Source organism: Ambystoma mexicanum, chromosome 7q, assembly GCF_040938575.1.
Source record: "Ambystoma mexicanum isolate Mex_15411 chromosome 7q, UKY_AmexF1_1, whole genome shotgun sequence".
Taxonomy (NCBI): domain Eukaryota; kingdom Metazoa; phylum Chordata; class Amphibia; order Caudata; family Ambystomatidae; genus Ambystoma; species Ambystoma mexicanum.
In genome coordinates this window covers 796154608-796179089 of record NC_090941.1, presented here as the reverse complement: position 1 = coordinate 796179089, position 24482 = coordinate 796154608, and the positions used below count along the sequence as shown (strand labels likewise).

The window sequence follows — 24482 nt, the reverse complement described above, 5'->3', positions numbered from 1 at the left end:
TGCTTGTAAACAATACTTAAATAGAAACACCACAGAAAGGAATCTAGCCTACACATATGTTATAGATACATTTTCCTTTTGACAAGCCATTTACATACCTGAATGCCCAGTCCTTTGTTGCAGTTGTGATTGAAATGTGTTGACATTCTGACAGGTCTATTGAGCAACGGGGTAGTATTTTGAGGGGGAGTACTGAGAATTAGATCGGCAGGGATATTTTAAACTAATTTGTTTTTCACAAATGAAAGATTCCTGCTGGACTCTCATGCATGCTGCCTGCGTGCTCAGAGTGAATTACATGCATAGATAACTATGGTGATGTGTGTGTTACAAACGTATCTATTTCCATAACTGCAGCATTGAAAACTGAATTGACTAGTGTGTTGATTATTTATTACTGAAATAAAGCAGCTCTTCAGGCACTTCAGGTGAGATACAAGTAATGTCATGTATTCCTTTACATCAAATTACTGTTAAGAGGTCTACTAGGATCCCACTGGTTCCCATCACCCAGGCTTACATCCTCCAAATTCCTGGTCTTGAACCGCTCCACACAAACATTCCCTCACTCATACATCAACATTCTCACAGCATTCTCTCTGACCTCACACATTCCATACATCCATCCAAGCACTTCACAACACAACCCTTCTTGCCCCGCACTCACCAACCATCACCAACCAAGCACTTCATAACACTTATCATTGCCTTTTGATGAAGAAACTATTTGTTCATCTTTAATCTGATTCAATTATTTCTATTTTGTTACTAAATAGACCTTCTGTGCAACCCTGTGTGTTTCATGTCCCAGAAGAGAAGGCAAGCTGTAAGTCAATGTTATTTAACTGAGGATCCCAGATTCATAAAAAGAACTTGATTAAATAAAGGACAATTGAGCACCCCTGGTTTAGTGAGGGTAGAAGGTTTCCCTGAATGAAATGCCACCAAATCAAAGCATCACATAACATCATCAGATCTCCAGAAATTATATAATTGCCAGGGATTGCAATGACAGTCATAGGTACTCACCCAAATGTCAGGGAGCATCCTCAAAAACCCATATAATTATAGATTGGTATAGAATGCCCTCAAATGTCAAGGTGCTTGCCTCATTGCCAGGGATTCTCATTAAATTATTGAATACTTGCCATGTTTCCAGAGATTGTCAAACAATGCACAAGAGATTGATTACCATCAAATTTACAGGTACATGCCTCATCATCATCATCAAATGCCCAGGTGATTTCCACATTGCCAATCTAATTCCCAGGGACATGCATCATTGTCAAGAACTGTCATCATCAGCTTGGGCGCTCATCCCATTGCTAAGCATAACCATCTAATGCAAAGTTACTCAACCCATTCCCAGAGGTTGCAATCAAATGGGCAGGTATGCAAACAAGTGCCATGCTTAAACAGCCAAGTATTTGTCTCTTTGCTGGGGGTCACCCTCAAGTGGCGACATACTCATTCCATTTGCAGACATTTTGTCATAAAACTGGCAAGTACTCCCCTATTGCCAGTGCTTGGCACTGCATGTTTTCAAATTCATCTCTGGCAGGAATTGTCATCAAAAGCTTAAGTACTTACCCACTGTAGAGAATTGTCAATACATTCCGAGGTAATCGCCCTTTTGCATAGTGCTAACCTATCAGGTACTTTATCCAGTGTCCTTAATTGCCATGAAATGCATGGTATATGCCCCTTACCAAGGATGTCTAATAACTACCCAGGTCCTCACACATTAGAAAATATGTACTGTCAAGGGTTTTGACCCATGTTGAATTATTAGACGGGGTAGATGTGGGGATGAGCTGTCGCCGCCCATCATTCTATCCCAGAACAAAACTAAATCAATAGACTGGGTGGATGTGGGGATGAGCTGTTGCTGCCCATCATTCCATCCCAGAACCAGGAAAACCGTGTGGTTGTGCGCACACCAAAATGGTTGTCTAACCTGCCACCCACCAGTGCCAGCATGATGGACCGGAAGCGCCAGGGGTGAAAGGTGGTGTCAAAGGAAAAATAACAGTGTTGTTAGACCAAAAGCGCCTTAAAATCACCTATGTTTTCCTGAATGCAAGCTCAAAGCGCCTATTTCGAACATTGCAGGATATTCAAAAATCTTACTGAACACCAGCAGACATCTGGCAGAATGAAGTGTTGTGTGCATACAAAATCTGGGAAGATGAAGAGCCCAAAACAATGTTTATAACAAAACTGGCTGAGCGGTGGATGTCAGCAGCTTAATTGAAATTGGATTTAAAACCACTAAAATCGAAATGTTTAAATTAAATGAGTGACCTACTTTTGAGTGTCACATAGTTGCAACTGTTAAATTTCATGGTTTTGAACTTAGAATCAGCATTCTAGCTGCATGTGTAAAAATTGTAAGTTTGATTTAAACTGGGAATTAAAGTGACATTTAGCTGAAATCTGCCTGACAACTACCCTCGACAGGAGAAACCTGCTCAGCCACTCTTCCCAGGCCTAGCTGCATCCTGCTGCCCCTGCCAAAGGAGATGACACCTTTCTGATTGGGTTAGGGGAGGAGAACCTGGGGACTGCAGGAAGTTGAACAAAGCCCTGTCTTGGACTCAGGCAAATGTTATATTGGGGGGGGGGCTGTAAAATGGCTTCCTCTTGGAAGGAAATGGGAGGGGCAGTGCCTCTGCTAGCAAGCTGAGCTTGGGGGAAGTGGATAAACCAGTTATTCCACCATGTGATGTGGGAAGCCACACCCCTTTTTGACCAGGGCATAATTTTAAAAAGATAGATAACTCATAGTGCGGACTGGTCAAAATTATATAAATAAAATCATTATTCTTGGGATTTTTCTGTGCACATTTTGAGAGGTGTTAGGACCCTGTGGTGTATTCTGGGAGGTTGCTAGCGGAAAATAGGGTCTTACTCCAAATGTCTGCATGTTAAAAATCTGACACTTCATCAATTAATGTCCATAGTCCTTGCGCACATTTGTGTAATTTTTGGTAAATGTCCGATATTGGTAAACCGACCAAAAAGCGCAAAAACATGGGGCTTGAACAGAGACCTTTCTTAATTCATCTGTAATATGTACATGTAATGTCAACCACTTGTGTATCTGGGAAATATGTATTTGAATCAAATACAGATTTGTGGGCAAATTGACCAGGGGAGGATCCTCTGACCCATAAACAGACCTCATCATGATGACAATCCATTTCCTTCCCCCAATCATGGGAGAGGGGAGAATTGGGCCAATGACAACTAGAGAGCGGCAGGCTCAGTTATGCCACGCACACACCCACTTTCTAAACACATAAAAGCAGACAGTGCAGGACAGGTAGGGATTCACTTTCCACTTTCTTGTGGGACGCTTTGCCGGGAGACTTCAGACTTCACATCCAGAGATCCAGACTTCAAATCCATCAATCTCCAGAGACGAGAAATTAACTCCAGCATTTGTAGCAGAGAGGCCTGAATCCACAAGCTGAATCCTTTTCAGCAGGCCTCAAAACCAACCAAACTATTCAACAGCCGGGCGAGCTGTTTGAATTTTTTGCCAAGAACATTTGCGAGAATGTGTAGCAGTATCCAGAAAGCAGTGCTGTATCCGGAACCAGAGAGAACCACAAACCAGACCGTTGTGGGCAGAACCGGTGCTTGACAGACCCAGAGAGCAGAGCTGACCCAGATAGCCGGGACTTCAGAACCACCCGCCGGAAGTCCCGTCCAACCTGACCAGACCTTGACGGCTTATTTCAAAAATATAATGTGAGTACTCACTGTGCCAAAACCAATCTCTTAGTTTAAAATAATCTAATCCAAACTATTTTAGCCTATTAGAACTGCCTCCTAGAATCGTGTCATTCTGTCATCTTTAAAACTGAAAACTGTCATCGGTCATTCTGAGCTTTAAAATTTCAAATCCGAAAAACTACCTTGACTAAATCGGCCGTATCTCCGGAACCGTTTGTGCTAGGAGCGAAATTTTATCTTAAAGATTAAGATTAAAGCTAAGATTCTAGGCTTTCCAACGAACCTAGAACCGACTTGCTACTCCTTATAGGGCCTCCGTAATTACGCTCGACGCACACGATTAAATTTGCCGCGATTTGACATTTTGCACAATTTCAGCCACGTGTAAAAATCAGCAGCTCCTTGCTTTCCTTTGCTAAAATTCGTTTTAACCTACTAGTTACTCATAGAGCATTGCTAAAGTGAGCCTGAACTAATATAAACTAGATATCACTCACCCTGAACCTCCTACAGGGAATTAAAATCAATTTTAGCATCATTTCACTTCATTGCCACCACATTCAGCATTTTGGGCCTGTGTTTTAAAATCATACCTGTTTTTCTCTAAGCTTGCTAGGGGGGAACTGCATTTCGTATTGCATTTTGTTGGGATTCTTGAAGACTGTGTGCTCTCCTTCCATTTCTTACATTGCAAAGGGGGGAGGGGGTGAATTGCCAGAGAAAAAGTGATTATATTATCTTTTGCTAAATCATATCAAGTTATTTCTGTACTGCATTTTATTCATCATTGCATTGTTCTTGAAGCCATAAAAGCATTCTCAGCTACTTCATCCTCTCTATATCACTTCTAAGCCATTAAAAAGAGTGTACCACTGTAACATTATCCATTGTTGATTACTGCTCATATTCACAAGTGCGCTATCAATTATCAATTTATTTATAAAAGTGTGATTTCCCCAATTGTTAAGAATTGCCATCAAATGCCCAGGAAAGTGTCATACTGCCACGGAGTGCTATTAAATGTCACAATCACCTGGCCAGGTCCTTTCCTCAGGTAATTTTTCCCGTTTGCCATCAAATTTCCCAAAACCACGTAATATTTAGGTATTTCCATGAAATGCCCAGGTGCTCACAGGATTGACTTAGAATGCAATGAACGTCAGAGGTATTCACCTGACTACCAATGAATTTAATCAAATGGCCGCATAATGACCCATATCATATATTGTAATCAAATGCCCAGGTGTTTACCCCATACTGCCAGGCATCCTCATTCAGCGCCCAGATGCTTGCCCTTTTTTTTCAGATATTGCTATGCAATTCATAGGTGTCAGCCAATTGACAAAGATTGTTATCAAAAGCCTTGGAACTTTACCTATTTGCAAGGATTTACATCAAATGGACTGGTACATGCCCCATTGCCTTCTACTGCCCATGCACTTTTCCCATTGCCAGCCAAATGTCCAGATTTGTGCACCATGAAGCATTGCCATCTACAGCTTAGGCACGTTTCCCATTTCTGAAGATAACTACCATATTGCTTATACAAAATTGCTGGGTAGTGGCATTAAATACCCATGTACTCTTTACAATCCCACGGTCCACTATCATATAACCATGTACTTGCATCTTTGCCAGAGATTGCCATCACGCATCTAGTTACTCATCCCCTTTGCAGGCATTGCCATCAAAATACCAGGTACTCAACGCATTGCAAGAGTTTCACATTGAATGATTCTGACCTCACTTCAATTTCCATCAAAAGTACTCACCTATTAATGCCCAAAACTGCAGAATACTGGTATGGGTTGGGGGAGCGTGTACTCACTCACATTTCTCTGTTAATGCCCTGTTATAAACAGAATGCACGCAAACATTTGAAGTAAAACCCGGAACCACCTTGTGTCTGGCACGGTCATCTCAGATCTTTCTGTGTATTTGTCATGCACAGGACAGCAGCAGCATAGGCAGCCATGTTGATTACAACTGTTGTTTACCCCTTATTTATATTGTTCACATTAGGCCCTTTAAATCTTGGGTGTCCGCTCATTTGGTCAAAAAAAAAAAAGATCGAATGACCATTTGGTCGAAAAAAAATGGTCGAATTTTTTTTAATTTATTTATATATATTTTTTCGTTTTGTTTGGTTAAAAAAAACGAATATATCAAAAGGGGGGTTGGGGGGGCAACCACCCCCTCCAAAAAAAATGTAAAAAAAAAAAAAAAATTCCACCATTTGGATTTCGACCATTTAGTTGTCGACCAAATGACTGGTAACCAAATCTTGCCATGCAGAGCTGCACTCCCAGCCTGGGTGAGAAATATCTTGCTGGCATTAGCATCTCCCAGGCCACCACCTAAATTGATTCTTGCTGCCTATGCCTACATAGCTGCTGGGTGCTTGTGCAGCAACCGATTTATATTTTGAGGTGGGACCCAAATCTCTAAAAGGCAAATCATTTGGGCTTTTCAGAGATGCCAATTATTTTGTGACTAGGGCCCAATGTGTTGTCTATTATGATGTTAGATATCGCTTGCTACTCAGATCAGCAGACATGAAAATTTATGTGACTTTCAACACTTTCTCATAATGGACAAGAAGTCAAGAAACTGACCTGTAATAATCTTCACCAATAAAGAAAAGAGTCTTCTTGGAGTCCTTTAAGTGAACGGCTGCATCTATTTTTTGAACATGGCTTGGAAATCCAAATTCAGAGAGAGGCCGTGGAGAACCTTGCATTCGAAATCCTCTGGTTGCCCAGTAATGTGGACCTGATGAAGGAAACATACAACACATATGTCTTTACTATTTGAATCATTCAAGCTGAGATAAATGACCGTACGCGTGGGAGAATTTTGGGTTCATTTGAAGCAGTCTCTTTGTCTCCACCCCAATCATGATCATACACAGGAGATTTTAGAAACCCCAATGACGTATGCTGATCCCATTACCTTTAAAGAAATAGGCAGTCCCTTTATCTGCCACCTCATACGCTGCATCCACATTTGACATCAGCTTAGGAAAGGAACTTGTAATGGAGCTTGGTTTGACATCTTTCAGCTGAGACTGCCTTCTCCAGAACGACCTATTGCGAATAGAGGAAAGAAAAGGAATGTACAAACCCACAGAGTATATCTCGCAAAACAACCCCGATTTAATCCAAGGAAGCTGGATCATCATCTTTAGCACAGGGTTTCAGAAACTAAGCAATGACTTGCTGTTACGGCAGCCATGTTGCTGCTTTTGCACGGCGGGCTGCTGTCTATCAAACTTGCACATTTGTTTTACTTTATTTCCTCGCTCAAGAGCAGAGGAGCACCATACAATGTGTGGAAGCCAGCTTTGGGCCATGGCATTTCTGGCCAGTAGAAAGGTACTGTTGGTGGAAGGGTGGAAACGCGTGGGTTTAGTTGCATGGGAGGTATTGAGGGAAGTTATGTAATGGAAGTTATGTTGGGATTTTGTACTATCATATGCCCCTCAAATAGCCACTCTTTCTAGTTTTCTGTGGAAATACAGATTCGTTTATAGTGTCATTGACCTGCACACCAGTGCTGCCCATTTAGAAGGCACAATAACTTGCCTTTTTTTTCCTTTAGTTGGATTGACATATATAGTTAATTGTTATCTTATCAAGCTTTGCATAGTGGTAGTTATTAAAGCACCATATCTGGCTTCCTGAACCTAAAAAAAACAACATTTGACAGAAATCAAACAATAAAGGGAACAAATGAAGATTAAAGGTTGAAGTATTGTTGAAAGATGGTGGTCTTTAACAGATTTTTTTTTAAAAATACATTAATATTAGGTTCACATTTTAGCAGCAGTGCGAGGGGGCGCCACATCAGAGTTCCCACACCCAGAAACAAGATGTAGACGAACGAAGGATTCTGGCTGTCTAGTGGCGTAGACATATTTCAGGTAAATAATTCGATTTACAAAAAGAATATTTGTGGGTCAGGGTTGCTACATTTAACATAATTCTGTCTGGAACACGATATCATTTCAGTTTCTTTTAGATCGGTGCTGGTTAGGCAACAGATTTGCATTTTATTTGCATGTGTCTGTCTGGATGGCTGGGCATGACTGATACTTTTCTATATATTGTATGATGTTTTTTCATCAACACAGTGCATATGTAAACATACAATTCCTGGAACATTCGGTGACTACAAAAAAGGACTAAATTAGTTTGTGACCAAACTTTTCCCACAAAACAATTAAGAGTAAAGCATGCAGGCTTGCAGGCGGACTTCCCCCAAAAATATGGTGCATGCGCGTGAGACAGAAGGGGTGTGATTATTTATGGAGCGAGAGAAGGAACACAAGCCTGGGCTGGGAGTGTGATGGTGGAAGGCAGGCAAATTCTCGCGAGGCAATGCTGAGGAATGGAGGTAGGAGAGAGTGAGCAGAAAGCTGGTGATGAGTCGAGGACTTTCATGGATCCGTGAACAAGTTGGATGGTCATCTCGGTGTGAGCCCTGCGCTGTAATTGAAACCTTGAAAGCCAACGTGGGTGCTGGGGTTCACTGATGAAACAGGAATGGTGGGGCAGGAAATCTTGGGCTCTGTAGTTTAGCAGGGGTTGGGTGTTCCCTCAATTTCAGAGACATGAGAAGCAGCGAGCCACACGTTTACTCCATAATTTGAGTGTTATACAGATACATTTCTAAAGCGACCTTGTCGGCACAAATAAGCACTGCTGCCAATAACAGAGACGCCTTGTTGACCAAAAAGATTGCAATCTAAAGAAGATGAATAAACTGTGCACTTTTAAAATGCGCACCATGAAACCATATATAACCGTTGCATGTGTACTATTATACCTGTCTTTAAAGAACAGGAGCTCCTTCCCAATGACGGTCACTGCATCAAATGAAAGGATGGTGTCGCATTGGTCCGTGTCTGGTGTACGCTGTGGAGTCTGAGCGGCACGCTGCGGCACAGTGGACTTGTCCTTTGGAGATTGGCGTGATCCTAAAAATACAGCATCTTTTTGTTTATTTGAAGCTATTAAGTGTAAGAACATATATGTTATGTCCTGTTTAAAACAATCAGAGGTTGGTTTGAGATTTGGTAGACTACATTTGGTCAAGGCAAACAAATATTTTTTATATTTTATTAAATTTGTCGGCTTGGTCCTGAAAGTGAGCTTTTGTAAATTTATTGTTAATCAGTCCAGTATTTTTTTTTCTCGAAAATTCCAAATTGTAGGTACTCAATATCGTGGTACAACCTTTGTGCCTGAGGCATGGCCTGTGGCCATGGGCATTATCCAGATTGTCCTACACATGAACTATATATAAAGCATAAATCGAGAAGGCACCAAACATTCCTAGGTTGGGCACACCTAAGGTTAAATAAATGTGCCAGGCTATCTAATCTAACAATATAATAAAAGGGCAGATGTATGTTTGTCCCTGTATGTTTGTCTGATGCAGTAGCTTCGCCTGTTGTTACAGCTAGAGGGAGCTGTTTCCTTAGAATATATAGTGGTCCTACTGTGTTAAGTTAAACCTGCACTTTGGCCATGGGAACATGAGCTTCTACACTAATCAGTAAATAAAACGGAACGATGCAGTCCTTAAGAATGTCCCTCCCAAACTAAGTTTAAGGTTGAAACAAGTGATGGCCACCAAGCCTGACATGTGCTGGCCGAGACACATCCAAAGCCCAGCTCAGCCTTCAGGAAAACAGAAAGAGACAATTCAATTGAGTATTAAATCCAGAGGCACTATTTGTCAATTGAATACCCTAGAACATATATGTTCGCCACATCTCTAATGCTAACAGTACACCAGCAGCCAGAAATAGATCACCCCTATCCAAACCTACATTTAGTCAACCATTAGCCTGGAATGAAACAAACAGATGAACATCCTCAAAACAAACATGTTAAACCCTAAACTTGGACTAATCAATACCCTATCAGCCAACAAACACATACATGGCACGCATAATCTGAATACATAGCGCAGATGCCCCCATTAGAGACCTCACTAAAAATATTTAACTACTTCATTGCACTCATATACAAAATGTTGCTGAGGGAATTACAAATCATTTTCAAAAACAGACACGCGGCAAAGTGATTATGTGTACACTGATCACAACTCGGCTTCCTCATTTATCTCAGAATCTCACCTCCCTCCAAAACTAGACAGCAGAAACCTGGCCATAAGAGAAAGAGTACCTGGCTAATGATCACTTCAACCCAACCAATAAAACACATGTGTCCAATGAGCTCAGAACCAGAAGACATGTTCAATGCACTGCATTTCAATGCTTCAACCACACATCACATGATAGAACCAATTACACTGAAAATACCTTAACCGAGGAATAAAAGCAGTTATCATATTAATCAATAGAGATATTGTCAACCAAAAATGTATGTTTTAAACCTTGATTACCAATGGAACTCTACCACCCAGAAGCCCATGTAATTTGCTGCCCCAACCACATAAGGAGGTATGCCATAGATATGAAGAGGCGAATGGAGCTGGACTCCACCAGGCAGCCCAACAAAGCAACACATGAAATGAAAGAAATGATAATGTTTTCCAAGAAGTTGTGAATACCGAAATACGGAAAAGACAGTCAGCACCTCCCAACAACATTGCATGGAAAGAGTGTGACACACTGCGAGTGCAAGAATTCCAAGATCCCGTAACAAGCAACTCTATTCCTTGACTCTTTTCCCTTGTCATGACTCCTGTCCTGTTTGTACTTCTCACCATCAAATCATTGAGGGTGAAAGACGTTCTGAAAACAGACAATGAAATCAAAGCGTCAGATATGCCAGCACAAATGTTCCTAGTAGCATCGCTCAAGGATCTACTCTTAACAATGGCCCCAGAATCAACAGTAACCCCAGGTTTTCCAGTCACCAATGAGAAACGTTATTACTACTTGAAACAAAGAACACCCACCACATCCTGAAAAACAACCTCATATGAACCCATGGTGGTCGCCAAAGATAGAGCAATCTCAAACTTTCCTTTCCTAAGCACAACCCAGGATAAAGAAGTGGCAAAACAATTTCGGGAATACTGGAAAGGCACAACCTCTTCCATGGCCTTCAGGCATGGATCAGACCCATGAGAGGACATTAAACGGTGGTAGCAAACATACAAGTATCACTCTGTAAGTCCCTTGGTGGAGGTCATCAGTCACTCGTTATTCTACTTGATTTTTCCACAGCCTATGGCACTGTTAACTATACATCTAATACTCGACGGAACTATGAGAATGTGTCCTCAAATAGATTAAATAATGTCCCTTGAGCTGTGCACAGACGTTGAGACTAGACTCCATTCATTACTCCTCTTCCAAGACTCCTTTCTCTCTCCACAACCCATCCTTTTCAACATATACTAGTGTCTAGTGGCATAATTTTTTGCACTTCACTAGCTGGAGTTTCATATGTACAGGGAACTCCCGCTGGTGGAGTGCAAATATTTCAGCCACTGGACACCAGTATATGTTGAAAAGGAGGGTTTGGGGAGAGAGAGAGAGAGTTTCCTAGAGGAACCAAAACCAAAGCTAATCTCTAGTCTCTGGTTCTTTCTCCCCTCTATTACTGTCCCTCACTCTATATTGGCCTACCTAACTATGTCTTCTTTCCCCTATGCTCTATCCTCCAGTAAGTGGTTAGGACTCTATTTGCTCTTCATACTGCTGTTCCCATTTCAACCTACCTTGCACACCTTAAATGGCTTCCTGTCCTCAGTCGTCGTAAATTTAGTTTTCTTGTTTTGTCTTCAAATGCATCCTTGCTCGCACACCTGTTTACCTTGTTTCCCTCTTGATTTCTCTTTATCAACAAACTCAGAATCTCTAGTCTTCATCTCAATTCCTCTTTCCAGTTCCTCACCCACCTTGAGTGGCCTGTCGCTTTTGCTCATTTCAGCTTCTTGTCCCTAAAATGATTAACTCTCCCCCCTTTAAAATTCGCTCTTGTCCCTCTTCCTATCTCTCACTCTCTCTGTATCACTCTTGCTTTCTCTTCAAAATATGACTCAAGTCTCACCTACTCCATCTCTCTATCACCTTAATTCTGGCTATTCTTTTGGTCTTTGATCCCCAACCCCTATTGTGAATGATCTTTCATTTTATTCTACTGCATTCCTTTTGTCAAAGTGCCTTGGATAAAAGTGCTATATAAGCATTGCAAATAAATAAATAAACAAGTTCCCACAATATCTCATCTAGAAACTTCCAAGAAGAAGATCATGGGCCTGATTTACAATTCAATGGGATTGCACCATTGTAAAACACGTTTGCAAATCAGGCACAATATGCCAACAGTAAGTCAAATGTCAAAGTTCTGGACCAAAATGTAAAGCATTCGCAATCCAATATTAAGAAACCAACCAAAATACTTAACTTTTTTAAAGATGTTAAAGACAGAACTAGTCAAAGAGGCCTTGGCTTGACGACTTTAACCACAAGAAAAGAGACATGAATAATGTCAGTAACTCATTCTAATGAATTATTTTAAATTTACTGATTACATTCAATGTTGCTCAAATTAAGACTTGCACAGTGTGGGATCTTCTTCTGCAGTTACCAAGGAAGGCAGGCCTGTCTCTCTGGACCCCATCAATCAACTAGACATAGGGCCTCATTACGAATATGGCTGCCGACAGAGTCATGAATTTACCGGCAATGGGGACCTACTGGGGCATTCCAGCTCCGGCAGACCCCATAAATCTCCATTGGCGGGGGCCGGTAATTATTAATCCCCATTCCCATTTGAGTCCCATTGGACCCAATGGGAATGGGGAGGCCGGATGCACCGACACCATTCGTGAATCACCTGGTGGGCTGAAAGGCACCCACGAGCAGACCCCCTAGTTTGCTGGTCTGGAAACAACGGTACCGGCAAGCTTAACAGTACCATTGTATCCAGACCGACAAGCTTGTAATGAGGCCCATTCTGTCCATCCATTTTGCCTAATTTGATGGTCCCACCTTTGTTAATGAATAGTGCATTATCTACGTGCTTTAATTGGACCTGCACCACTTGCATTAGGACTGCTATAGGACATGTATGATAACATATCCCACTCACATTGCTTCCTTTAAGTGCAGTCTTTTTTAATTTGCATTTTGGGGCTTGTAGGTATGGATTTATTAGGAGGAAATCCAGTATTATAAGTCCAGGAATACAAAGAACTGAAGACTGAACTGGGTTGGAATCTCCTGAATGGCCCGGGCATGTTAGCAGGCATGGTAGAGTCCAAACTAACCTTATTTAGCAGGTGCAGAGGTCAACACAGGCTCAGGCCATGTATTTCCCTGTCTCCACCTGGGCATCAGTTCTCATACTCTGCTGCTTTCAGACTGTCCTGTCTTGTCCAATGACAACAAGTGATTCCGAGGGCGACAACGCTGTACTTAGGAGAACAAAAGTCTACAGTGGTTTGCCAACCTACTCGGAGTACTTTTGTTTTATTTTTCTATATACCATTAATCATTTAGGGCCTTTCACAGCTTTTGTCCATAGTTTATTGATACTGTTCTTGTATCAGTCAATTGTTGTATTTGATTTTGTTTGTTATTAGCATACCCCTGCCATCCAAACTGCAAGGTCTATTTGGCAGTTTATGACTTGATATGAATAAACAAATAATATACCACTAATTACTATGTAAAGTTAATAATGTGTCAAATGGGCTAGAGATACCAACTGGCTGTAAACTGGTTGCTGTGCTGGCAGTGAAAGCAGGATAGTCAGTGTATAACAGAATGTTTACAAGCTGATATGGTCTCAACTCAATATCCAACGCTTAGTCAATAACTTTGGTGCATAGGTTACAACCGAATTTTCGGTGACATGTCTTTAACATGAAGCATTGCATCACGGGAAACGAGTGCAGTTTTTGTGGGTGGAAGACGGGGGTGTGGAGGGTGTGTGTGGGTGGTGGGGTTTTTGAAGAAGGAGGGTCTTTGGGAGTAGTGTCATAGCCAGGCCTACAGGTGGTGTGCAGGATGGGGCGACTAACACCAAATCACCAAAACGTTTTTGTGTGGGATGGCGGGTAGGAGGGAGGGGGTTAGTGAGTTAGGAATGTGAAGTTGGGAACCTCCCTTCCCATGGAGCATACTGTAGAACCCGTGGTGGAGCCAGGAGGAGTGCACTTCCCACTTTCATGTGACCTCAAACCGTGGGGGGGGACATGTGGGGAGAATAGCGGTAAACACCTATGCAGCAATCTACATATAATGTATGTTCAACCTCAACTAGAACTAGTGGAAATAAGCTCTCATTCCTATATAATGTATGTTGCTCTTCCCAAGAAAGATCATGCATTAACAATCAAGCATGTCACTTTTCTATAAGGCGAACGAGTGTCTTGTGGGAGGGCTGAGTGGCGAGCACAATTCTTCCACCTCTTGACCATACCTGCGTATGCAATTGTCAGTCACAACATTTACATATGCATAGGCTTACAACTCCACATATGGGTGGCTGATGTGGGCTCGCCCCAGCCTTCCAGATACATGGATTCTGGAAACACATTCCATGGGTCAAGCATTAACAGGCCTGTGCCCTGAAATGCTTGTTTCCTATTGCCACCCCTTATTTATGGATGCAAATGGAAAACGTACCATGCATAACAAATGTGCCTTTCATAAACGTTTCTGTGTTATGCACCGCAAGTAAGGGAGGTGTCTGAAAAGACCCCTGTCTGACCTGCACGTTCCCAAGCTCCTGATCCTAGTCCAGAGTTACAGAAATTATGTGACGGGGAGATTATAATTTTGAGCACATTCTACAGTGAATAAGGGATTTTCTCACACCTTTCCTTGACACTCACTGAAGTCATGCCCACACCGGCTCGATTGCCATAATGCAACTTGCCTGTATGCCAATGACTTTTGTGAATTGCTCTGCGTGCAAATAGCAGCATTTTTCCAGATTTTGTTAGATGTTTCCCCAAGCGAGTTGGAGTCCACCACGTTGAATCCAGCCTACTGTATATGCAAGTAGGACTTAATTTGTGGATGCCTGTATCAGTACGTTTTTGGTAACCCATTTTATTTAGAACCACGTATACATTCACTAGGTTCATTCACTCTCTTAAAATGAGTATTGTGGGATGTTCTCCCCTGGATGTTCACACCTATCATAAAATATCTGAAAAAGCAAAAGGAGTGTCAGCACCTGACTACCAACGTGTTGCTATTCATTCTCCTACTGCATTGTGTTGTGTTGGTCCTTTCGATGTGTGTGCCTTCGGTTAGATTAAACCTAATATCAATCAACTTAAAGAATGCCTTTGTTTATACCATATAAAGCCTGAATCCCTTTGGCGTCATCTTTTGGAAGTCGGAAGCCAGCTGGATGTTGGTATCTGTAGGTCGGGTACATCAACGCAGAGGGATCCGTTGAGTGAGCAAGACCGAGCGCATGACCAAATTCATGAGCAGCTACAGTGAACAGATTGAACCCTGAAAAAAAAACATTGATTCATATATGAATTAGAGGGCTGTGTCTGGTTCTATCCCTTTTCTCTTTTAGGATGAGACATTCTAGCTTCAGTGCAAAACATGTTGCGCAATATCACAGCAAACAATTCAGTTCAATATTAAATTGTTAATAATGCATGTCATATCAACACATAATTCAATGCAATATGTACAATAATATGAGCCCCAATAATAGACACAATGTACAGTGACAATGGAATCATCACATTAGTCTAGTTAAAAAACGTACAGATATACATATTTGTGTGTGCCAATGTACAAAACAGACCTAATTCCTCACACTGTATTGACCCCGCAGTGTGACAGGGATTGGACGTATGAATTGGGACTATAGTTTTGGTTGGCCATGCATTTAAGATTTACGAAGAATAGCGCATTTGCCAACACAGTAGGATCAGAAATGATCCCATTGATATGCTGCATGCCTTGTGCTGAAGCGCACCCATCGGTGTTCTCACCCACAATCTAATTTAGACATTTCCAATGAGATAGCCCACACTCTATGACAGCTATGTGACCGCAGTTGTATGCTCTGTGTCAATTTCCAGCCAGCTGGCGTTTTAGCTGAGTGCAGCAGCCGTAGGCGTTTTGCGATTATCTCACATATCTGTGGTGGCTAAGCCCGTGCCTGGGGCCGCCTCATTCGCTTGCATGCATGCACTCATACAATGAGACACCAAACACACGTCTGCAGCTTATGAGGTCCCGGCAGCAACTGCCGCACGGACCGTCTTTATTCATACTGCACATGTGCGGTATGGAACGAGGCTCACGCATGCGCGCCTTTAAGACGTAACATCCCTCCTTTTCTTTAAACAGAAAACAACATTGAACAAAACAACTTCGAACTGACCCAACGTGGGTCGCTGACCTGGCTCGGTCGTCGGCTCAGTCCCCTGAGTCCAGGACGTAGTCCTTAAGACGGATGGGTGGTTTGCGACCCTGCCTCGCCAGGTACCGGCTGCTACTCCCTGGGGTCGGCAGCAGTGTCATGTCCGGTGGTGGTATGTCCACTGGCATGTCAGCTTTGAGGATCTCTGCCCTGTCTTCTGGCAGGGGAGTCTCTTCCGGCTCTTCCTCTCGGTGTCGTACCTCTACCTTCTTGAAGAAGGACTTGTTGCGGATGACTGTCCCTCTTTCGCTGGCGGCGGTGACCATAGTCCCTTTTACGTGGGTGACTATCCAAGGTTGTAGCTCATACGTGAGCGACAATTTTCCCTCTGGTCGGCAGTTCCTGACGAGTACCGAATATCCTACGGCTACCTCCTTCTCCTGTAGGCCTCTCCTCATGCTCTCCTTCTCGTTGCGGGCCGCCCTCTCCTGTCAGACCTTGTCATCGTTGATTACCCCAGGCTCGCGGCCCTCTACTTCCGGAATGAGCCCCCTGGGGTAACGTCCAAACAATGCCTCGGCCGGGGCAACCCCTGTCGACTGGTGGGGTGTCATTCTATATTCCCGGAGGAACTCAAATAGGTTCTTCTTCAGTTCGCCTCTGCCATTAGCTGATATTCGGAAAGCTTTGTTCAACTTTCTCATGAGTCTTTCCGCTTCTCCACTGGCCCTGGGCCAGGGTGGTGATACTTTTCTGTGCTGAATCAATCCCCCTCTCATTCATGTATTGAGCAAATTGGTTCCCCGTGAACGGTGGCCCATTATCGGAGCACAGGACCTTTGGTAAGCCATGAGTTGCGAACATCTTTTCAAGTGCCAAGATGATGTGGTCACTTGCTGTTGAGTCCACTAGCTCCAGTTCCAGTTACCTCGACCACTGGTCCACTACGGCCAAGAAATACATGCCCCTCCCGGTTGACCTGAAGTCGGCATGAACTGTGCCCCAAGGACTTTCACTCCTTTCCATGGAGTTCATCGGTGGAGCTCTTTCCACGGGGCTTGCCGCTTGACATGGCAGGCACCTCCGCACGTGTCCTTCCACCAGACTTTCTAGGTCTGGAAACCACACCTTTGGTCTCAGCCGCGCCTTTGTCTTGGCAACACCCTGGTGACCGGTATGTGCCAGCTCCAGGACCCGGGTTCTCAGTCCATCATCCGAGATCGAGAGTTCATCTCGAACCTTCCAGAGAGCTTGGAGGTCTCTCTGTGCTCTGTCCTCTCGCTGGGTGTTGTTATTGAGCACCTCTTTCCATTCTCCACTCCGTATAGCTGCCTTTATGATCTTGAATACTTCGTCAGTTGTCGATTGTTTGGCTACGATCTCCCTCGACAGCGCCACTGGCATCGCACCTTTGACAATATTGTGGACAAACTCCTGACACTACAACAGCTCACCCGGACCTTGTCCCCTTTCGCAGTTCAGATGGCGGGGCAGGTAGTCAGCTGGGTTGTTTGTCCCAGGTCTGTACACCAGTTTAACCCCATACTCAATGAGAGCAAGCATCCACAGTTCGATCCGAGGTGGGGGCTTCAACGACACTCCTGCCAGAATCGGTATTAGTGGTTTATGGTCTGTCACCACTGTTACAGGTTTCTCTAGAATATAGAGGCGAAAATATCGGCAACCCCATAAGATCGCTAGTGCCTCCCTTTCGATTTGCGAGTAGCGTCTTTCGTTGTGTGAAGGGCTTTGCTCGCATAGGCAATTGGGCGCATGTCTCCTCTGGCATCCGCTTGCATGAAAAAGGCTCCCAGCCCAACCGAGCTGGCATCTACGACTATCTCCGACTCTCCAGTGGGGTCAAAGTACGCCATCGTGTCCTGGTCAGAGAGTGCTCTCTTTATGTCCAGAAACGTCTATTGTTCTCTCTTTTTTCAAGTCCATGGGACATCGTTCTTGGTCAGGGCTCGGAGTGGTTCAGATAGGGATGCAAGGCCTTTTATGAAGCCTCCACAGTAATTGACCATCCCGAGGAAACTGCACACCTCCGTAGGGGATTGGGGTGCCGCAGCCTCACAGATGTCTCTGATTTTCTCTGGGTCAGGCGACAACCCGCTCGCATGGAAAATGAACCCGAAGAATCTGATGCGATCCTTAAAGAACTCGCACTTCCCACGGTGTAGGGTGAGGCCCAGCTCTTTCAGCCGCTGCAAAGTCAACTCCAGACGCTTCATGTGTTCAGCCTGGGACGCTGCAAATACTAAAATGTCATTGCTCATATTGAGCACTCCCTTCAGACCTGCTAGTGCTCCTCTTATGACATTCTGAAAAACTTCTGCAGGGGAGGACATGCCGAAAGCTGAGACGTTTGAACTGATAGAGGCCTTCATGGGTGGTAAATGTTGTTATATACCGAGAGTCCGGGTGGAGTTCTAACTGATGATACCCGGACCTCAGATCCAGCTTGGAGAAGACTTTGGCCCCCTGCAGCTCGCCCACGATGTCGTCCAGCGTCGGCGTGATATGGCGTTCCCATTTGATGGCAGCATTCGGGAGTCGCATGTTCACACAGATGCGGACGGCACCTGGTTGTTTTGGTTTTGGCTCCACGACAATGGGCGAGACCCAGGGGGTTGGTCCCTCTACTCGCTCAATAATGTCCATCTCGATGAGTGATTGGAGCTCCTTCTCAACTTGTGACCTAAGGTGGAAGGGTAGTCTTCGGTGTTTTAGTGCTGTGGGCCTATATGTTTCATCAATGTGCAGGCGCACTGGTGCTGCCCTTAACTTGCCCACTCCCTGGAAAATGCTTGAGAACTTGTCCAGCAGTTGGTCAATGTCTACCTGGTACACTGCCAGTGCAAAATGTACAATGTTCAAGGCCTCTGAAGCGCCACAGCTGAGCAGTGAATGCGGGCTGACGTCAGTGACGAAGAAACATGCTTTGATTGTCTTGGTCCCATGGGTCACAGGCGCCACAAACACATCTTGGATTGGCAGGGGTGTGTGTCCCCCAAAAGTGAATATTTTGGCTTTTAACTTGTCCAGCGGCAGCAGGCCCATGATGGCTTTGTAGTGTTCAGTGGCTAACACACACACGGAGGCCCGGGTGTCAATCAGTACTTGTGTAGGGGCACCTTCAACGTCCATGACACATGTGGGTTGCCTCCTTTTCTTGGTACCCGTGGCCAGGTTTGAGATGAAGAAGATTTTTTCCTCTTCTTCTTCTTCTTCTGCAATATTTAGCCTCTGAGGGTCCTGTTCTAACGTGGCGATGCTTCATTGTCTCCTGAAACCGCCTCCACTTGCTCTAGCTGGTCCTCTGTGCGTAGTTACTGGAGCGGCCGCTCGACACATCCTCGCGTAGTGTTCCGGCATGTTGCATCTCCAGCAGACTCTCGTCTTCGTCGGACAGTCCTCTGAGTGTGGTAGATCATACCCACAGTATTGGTACACAGTTGGGACACCTTGCGTAGATGTTGCCTCTTGACGCGTCAGGCTCCAGCGTGATTTGGACAGGGTTTGTCTTCCCACGGCAAAAGCTTCCTCACTTTTACATGGGTGCACTGCGGCATCCATTTTGCCACCTCTGCTCTCGGCGAGCTCATACACCCTGCCATTGTCCAATATGTCAACGTCATGCTTGGCTCCCGCAGAATCTGCCTTTGTAATTTGCTGGAGCTACAGCCCTGGATGACTTGGTTGCGAATCATTACCTCCTCATTGTCCCACAGGCAGGTGCTCGCCAGTTGCCTCAGGCATGCGCAAAACTGGTCCAGGGATTCGTTGTCATGCTGCTTCTCCCCGCACATGACGAATCTGTCGAAATCAACGTTTGACAATGGAATGAAATGGTTGTGGGGAAGCCATTTTGACAGCTGCATAGGTCACTACTTGCAGGTTCAAGGATTCATATATCCGCAGAACTTCCGTACCTGCCGAGTAGAGCAATGTAGCAACCTTTGCGCCATCATCATCATCCTCCCCTGTTGCTCTAAAAAACATGTCTAATTTCTTTATCCACAAGAGCCATTTGGGGCCCAGTTTAGAGGGTGGACCGGAGGTGTCAAACTCCTGCATGGGAGCGTAGTCGCTGTCAGCCATCTTCACAGGTCACACAGGCACCTCCCTTTACAATGGAAACCTGACTCAAAACAGACACAGACGTACCTGGATGTGTAAATTGCGACTAAATGTTGGGCGTCAGCCCTAGCACCGGCCACTGGCTGTCTGTCAGGGTCTGGGTAGCCTTTCCAGCTCCCTGCTTTGACAAACTAGTCACCACAGGCTGTGAATGCGGTCCTCCGAACTAGAGGACCACAGAGGTTCAAAAAAATGGAGATTATAACTTCTTCAGCACGTGGGCAGCGCACAAGTACCCTTGTGGGCCGCTACTGCCTGACACGCCGAAATATCAAAGATGGCCGCCATCACTCGTGTCGGGTCCTGACTGCGTTAGAAGAAAGATATGTGATTGACATGCTCGCGCTTGTCAAGTGCCCTCCTCGCTGAATCCGTCCTTGTCGCCAATGTGGTGTCTAAGCCCGTGCCTGGGGCCGCCTCATTCGCTCGCACGCATGCACTCATACAATGAGACACCAAACACATGTCTGCAGTTTATGAGGTCCCGGCGGCAACTGCCGCACGGACCGTCTTTATTCATACCGCACATGCGCAGCCTGGAACGAGGCTTGCGCATGCGCGTCTTTACTTAAAGACCTAACAATATCCTACAGTCTTATATCGCAGGGTAATCCGATATGAATGGAAGAAAATCAGTAGTTTCCCAAATCTATGGCAAAGTGTGTTTTTCTGCACAGCAGGTTACCCTGTTCGACACAGTAGGCATGGAATCTTATTCTTAAAGAGAGTATTCTTTTTTAAAGCTCAAATTATAACAGTATATAGTCATTTCTTTCCTGTGAATAAGTGAAAGTAAAATGTGGCACTGAAAAGGCACAAATGGTGGAGGGTGGGGGCAGATATCAGCAGGGGAAAGCAACACAAAATAGTATTTCGAGAATCCTTTCCAAAAATGATACCCTTTTCAAAAGGGCCAAAGCATGTGCCCGACAGATTCTGGTTTGACATGCGGGGCGACATAGCATGTTCTGTGATAGTAGGTGAGCCAGAGTGCTTTGCAGTAAGATGGAGTTCATTTACATGAGTTTGAAAAATTGTTCTCTTCTGCTGAAGAATGTTGCATTTAAAGTGACAAAACTGCAGCGCTCTGTATCACTCCAGTGATTGTCAGAATATTGCAGAGCGAGGGGGATGGGTTTTTGAGAAGCTAAAAGTAATCAGTGTCCTGAAGAAAGAAGGCACTGAAGTCAATGACGCTTTGCCCCTCTGCCGCAAACACGGGCAGAAAGAGGTGTTTAGTAACAAACTGAACATTATCAAAAGGTGTGAAATGGTCGTGGGTCCGAGTGATTTGGGACCTGCACTATGTTGAAGCCCAATAAATCAAAATGAAAGATCGCATGTTGCCTCCTAGCTCATACTTTACGGCTGTAGATGAAGGTCCAGTTATCGAAAGTGCACCAGTTCCTCACTGGGTTGACATATACGGAGTGTGCGCGTTTATTTGGCTCACGGGGTGTACATTAAAGTGTTGTGGACAGGGTTGCATGATTGTGCCGCGGCAAAGCTGGTTTTTATAGTGCTCTGCACAATTGGGCACCCATCCCATGAAATGTAAAACAGATTTTGGAAAGACGTATGGCCCATTAAGCAATTTAATGACCTGGGGTGTGGTGAGCTAGATCTCCTATTGGCTTCCAGGTGGGCTTCATTGTGTGGTATAGCTCGCAATTCCGATCATGTCACTGTGCCTTGCATCTGCACAGCCGCTGCCCTCAAATCACACAAGCTGCACCTCACATCAGTCTCAGAAATGTACCTCAGACATCTGTTTTTCTTCACCTTCCTCCTTCATGGCCCCATGCACCTCGTGAGCACCACCTGACTGCATCTTTTCCCCACTGTTTCCAGCAAGTCCATTTGCACAGCTTCTCCCTCGTGCTGACTCTTGATCATGTACCAGGCTGACTCTTCAAATAAGTACCCCATTCTTCGTGTCTAAATCTAACTGATATAAACCGCATTAGTACCCTGCGAGAGTCAAGCAGAATGCAACACGCATTCTGATTGGCTCTCCCCGGGTCATTACCCGGCCGAGAATCCTTCGATTCTCGGCTGGAATTCCTGCCGCCTTGTCCTCGGCGGGGGGCGTGGCAGCCCCTCAGCCAATGAGGAGGCTGGAAGCGGGGCCATCCCCGCTCCAAGCCTCCCCGTGGCTGAGAGGCTGCCTTCGCCCCCCACCGGGGACTCGGGTAAGACTTTTTTTTTTAATTCCCCTTCCTCCCTCCTGCCTCCTACCCCCACTTACCTTCTTGTTCCTGCTTCCCCGGCGAGGGACGAGGGAAGCCTCAGCCGTGTGGAGACTCGGAGCGGGGCCATCCACGCTCCGCACCTCCACACGGCTGGAGGCTTCCCTCGTTCCTCGCCGGGGACGCAGGTACGCTTTTTTTTTTTTCTTTTTATCCCCTCCCCACTCCCACCCTCCCAACTCCACTTACCTTTTTGATCCTTTTTCGGGAGTGGACGCGCTGGGAACACTTTTGTTCCCAGCGCGTCTGCTCCCGATGGCCGCCATGGAACAAGAGAACGGACTCTGTTCCCTTTCCATGGCGGCCATTTTCTTGGTTGTTTCTTTTTTTTTTTTTTTTTTAAACGCTGCAGCGTTTTGGGACAGAAAAAAATGCTTTTAGTGCCCCGGTCACGCACATAATGGGGCCGGGGTACTAATAGCAATATGACCCTCACGGTGGGGGCATTACCAACTCAGGTAATGCCCCTGCCGCGATGGTCATATTGCTTAATTAGAACATTGTTAACTTGGTCCCCAGCCCATACCAGATAGCATAGTCCCCTGCTTTGCGTTTATTGTTTAATTAGCACAGCACATAGTATATGTGGCAAAAGCCACCATGTTAGTGATGTTGGAAATCACATAAAAGGAACTCTGTTCTACTAGAGGTAAAATTGATCCACACAGCATTATGCCATTGTAAGTGGTAATACTGGATCACACGTTATAGGCATACTTGCTGCCACTAGTGTATTCCCCTGTGTCCTGGTCTTTTGCCGAAGTCAATTGCAGGGTAATAATTTATCTAGACACATTTACTTCGATGGGGGGCTATATATGTGTCTTAAGGGAGTGGTACATGGGGGTTCAGAGTTAGGGTGGTAGTGGTGGGTAATGGGGGACATGGTCAGGACCCCCCTATTAAAAAACATTGTAAATCACCAGGATAATTCAAAGTCATTTTAAGAAAATTACCACGTTATAATTTACTTTTGCAAAAGAATGTAGCACCGCATTACTCTCAAAGCGTGTGCACTGCATCCAATTCATGGTCCTCACACAGGGGAAATGCATCTTTGCTGGCCATGATGAACAGGCGTATGTATGGCTGTAGCTAACACATCTACAAAACCCTTCTTTGACTAAATTAGCACTTTCTTTTATGTTCTCTATTTTATTTTGAAATTCTATGTTTATTCCATTTCTTTTTGAGCCATGTGGCAGATGGGTTTATAAAGTTTGGGTTTGACTTTCTTGTGATGTGTAGGTGAGCAAGCTACACTTAAAGTGGCATTCCATTTATATTATGTCATTCATCTGGCCTTTTATTCTTTTTTATTTAGTTATTCACGTTTTATTATTTTGAACAAATAATTAGTATCATATAAACCAAGATAACACAAGAAGCAAACATTCATTTACAAAGCACAGCAATGTGAAATAGGCAAAACACATACATTCTAGAAAATGGCGTAGACATATTGTTATTTGCAAGCATCAATTCTTAAAGCTAAAGAAACATATCTGAAGTGTTTACCATCAATATAAATGGTGTACGATAACAGAGGACAAGCAAATACAATGGCAAATATACTTAAGTGCAAAAACAATTACATTATTCATAATAAGCATCCTCTGCACTAGATTGTGGTATCCCACATCATGACACAAGTATAATAACACATGGGGACAAACAACACATGATACATAACACCACGGGGGATAGGGAAAGACAAGAGGAAAGTACTTAATAGATATGAATGCAATGCAACACACTGCAGACACATTCATATTCATAATTACTCCAAATGAAAAAGATGTTGTGTATTCAAGAGCCATGTGTGGACATATTGGGATGATGTAGTACATCAATAAACATATCCCATTTGGATTCATATTTAGATAATAGATTAGGCGATCCTCCCATGTACTGTGCTAATGTTTGTATATGGCAAATGATATTTCACAATCCCGTCCGTGATTGTAATGTTTTGAAATTGTTTCCATTTAGACGTGATCATCTTAATGGCAACAGC

The 24482-nt window shown here is 44.3% G+C and overlaps 1 protein-coding gene across 1 annotated transcript in view; it reads right to left on the bottom strand.

Annotated features, from left to right (window-relative positions):
- Nucleotides 1-24482, bottom strand: part of LOC138528549 (matrix metalloproteinase-20-like) — a 229028-nt gene that overhangs the window by 65169 nt on the left and 139377 nt on the right. Inside the window, exons 5-8 of the mRNA XM_069640311.1 lie at nucleotides 15041-15202; nucleotides 8569-8719; nucleotides 6694-6827; nucleotides 6357-6513 (exon numbers count right to left, since the gene is read on the bottom strand). Of these exons, the coding sequence (XP_069496412.1) occupies nucleotides 6357-6513; nucleotides 6694-6827; nucleotides 8569-8719; nucleotides 15041-15202 (604 nt within the window). The remainder of the gene's footprint in view (nucleotides 1-6356; nucleotides 6514-6693; nucleotides 6828-8568; nucleotides 8720-15040; nucleotides 15203-24482) is intronic.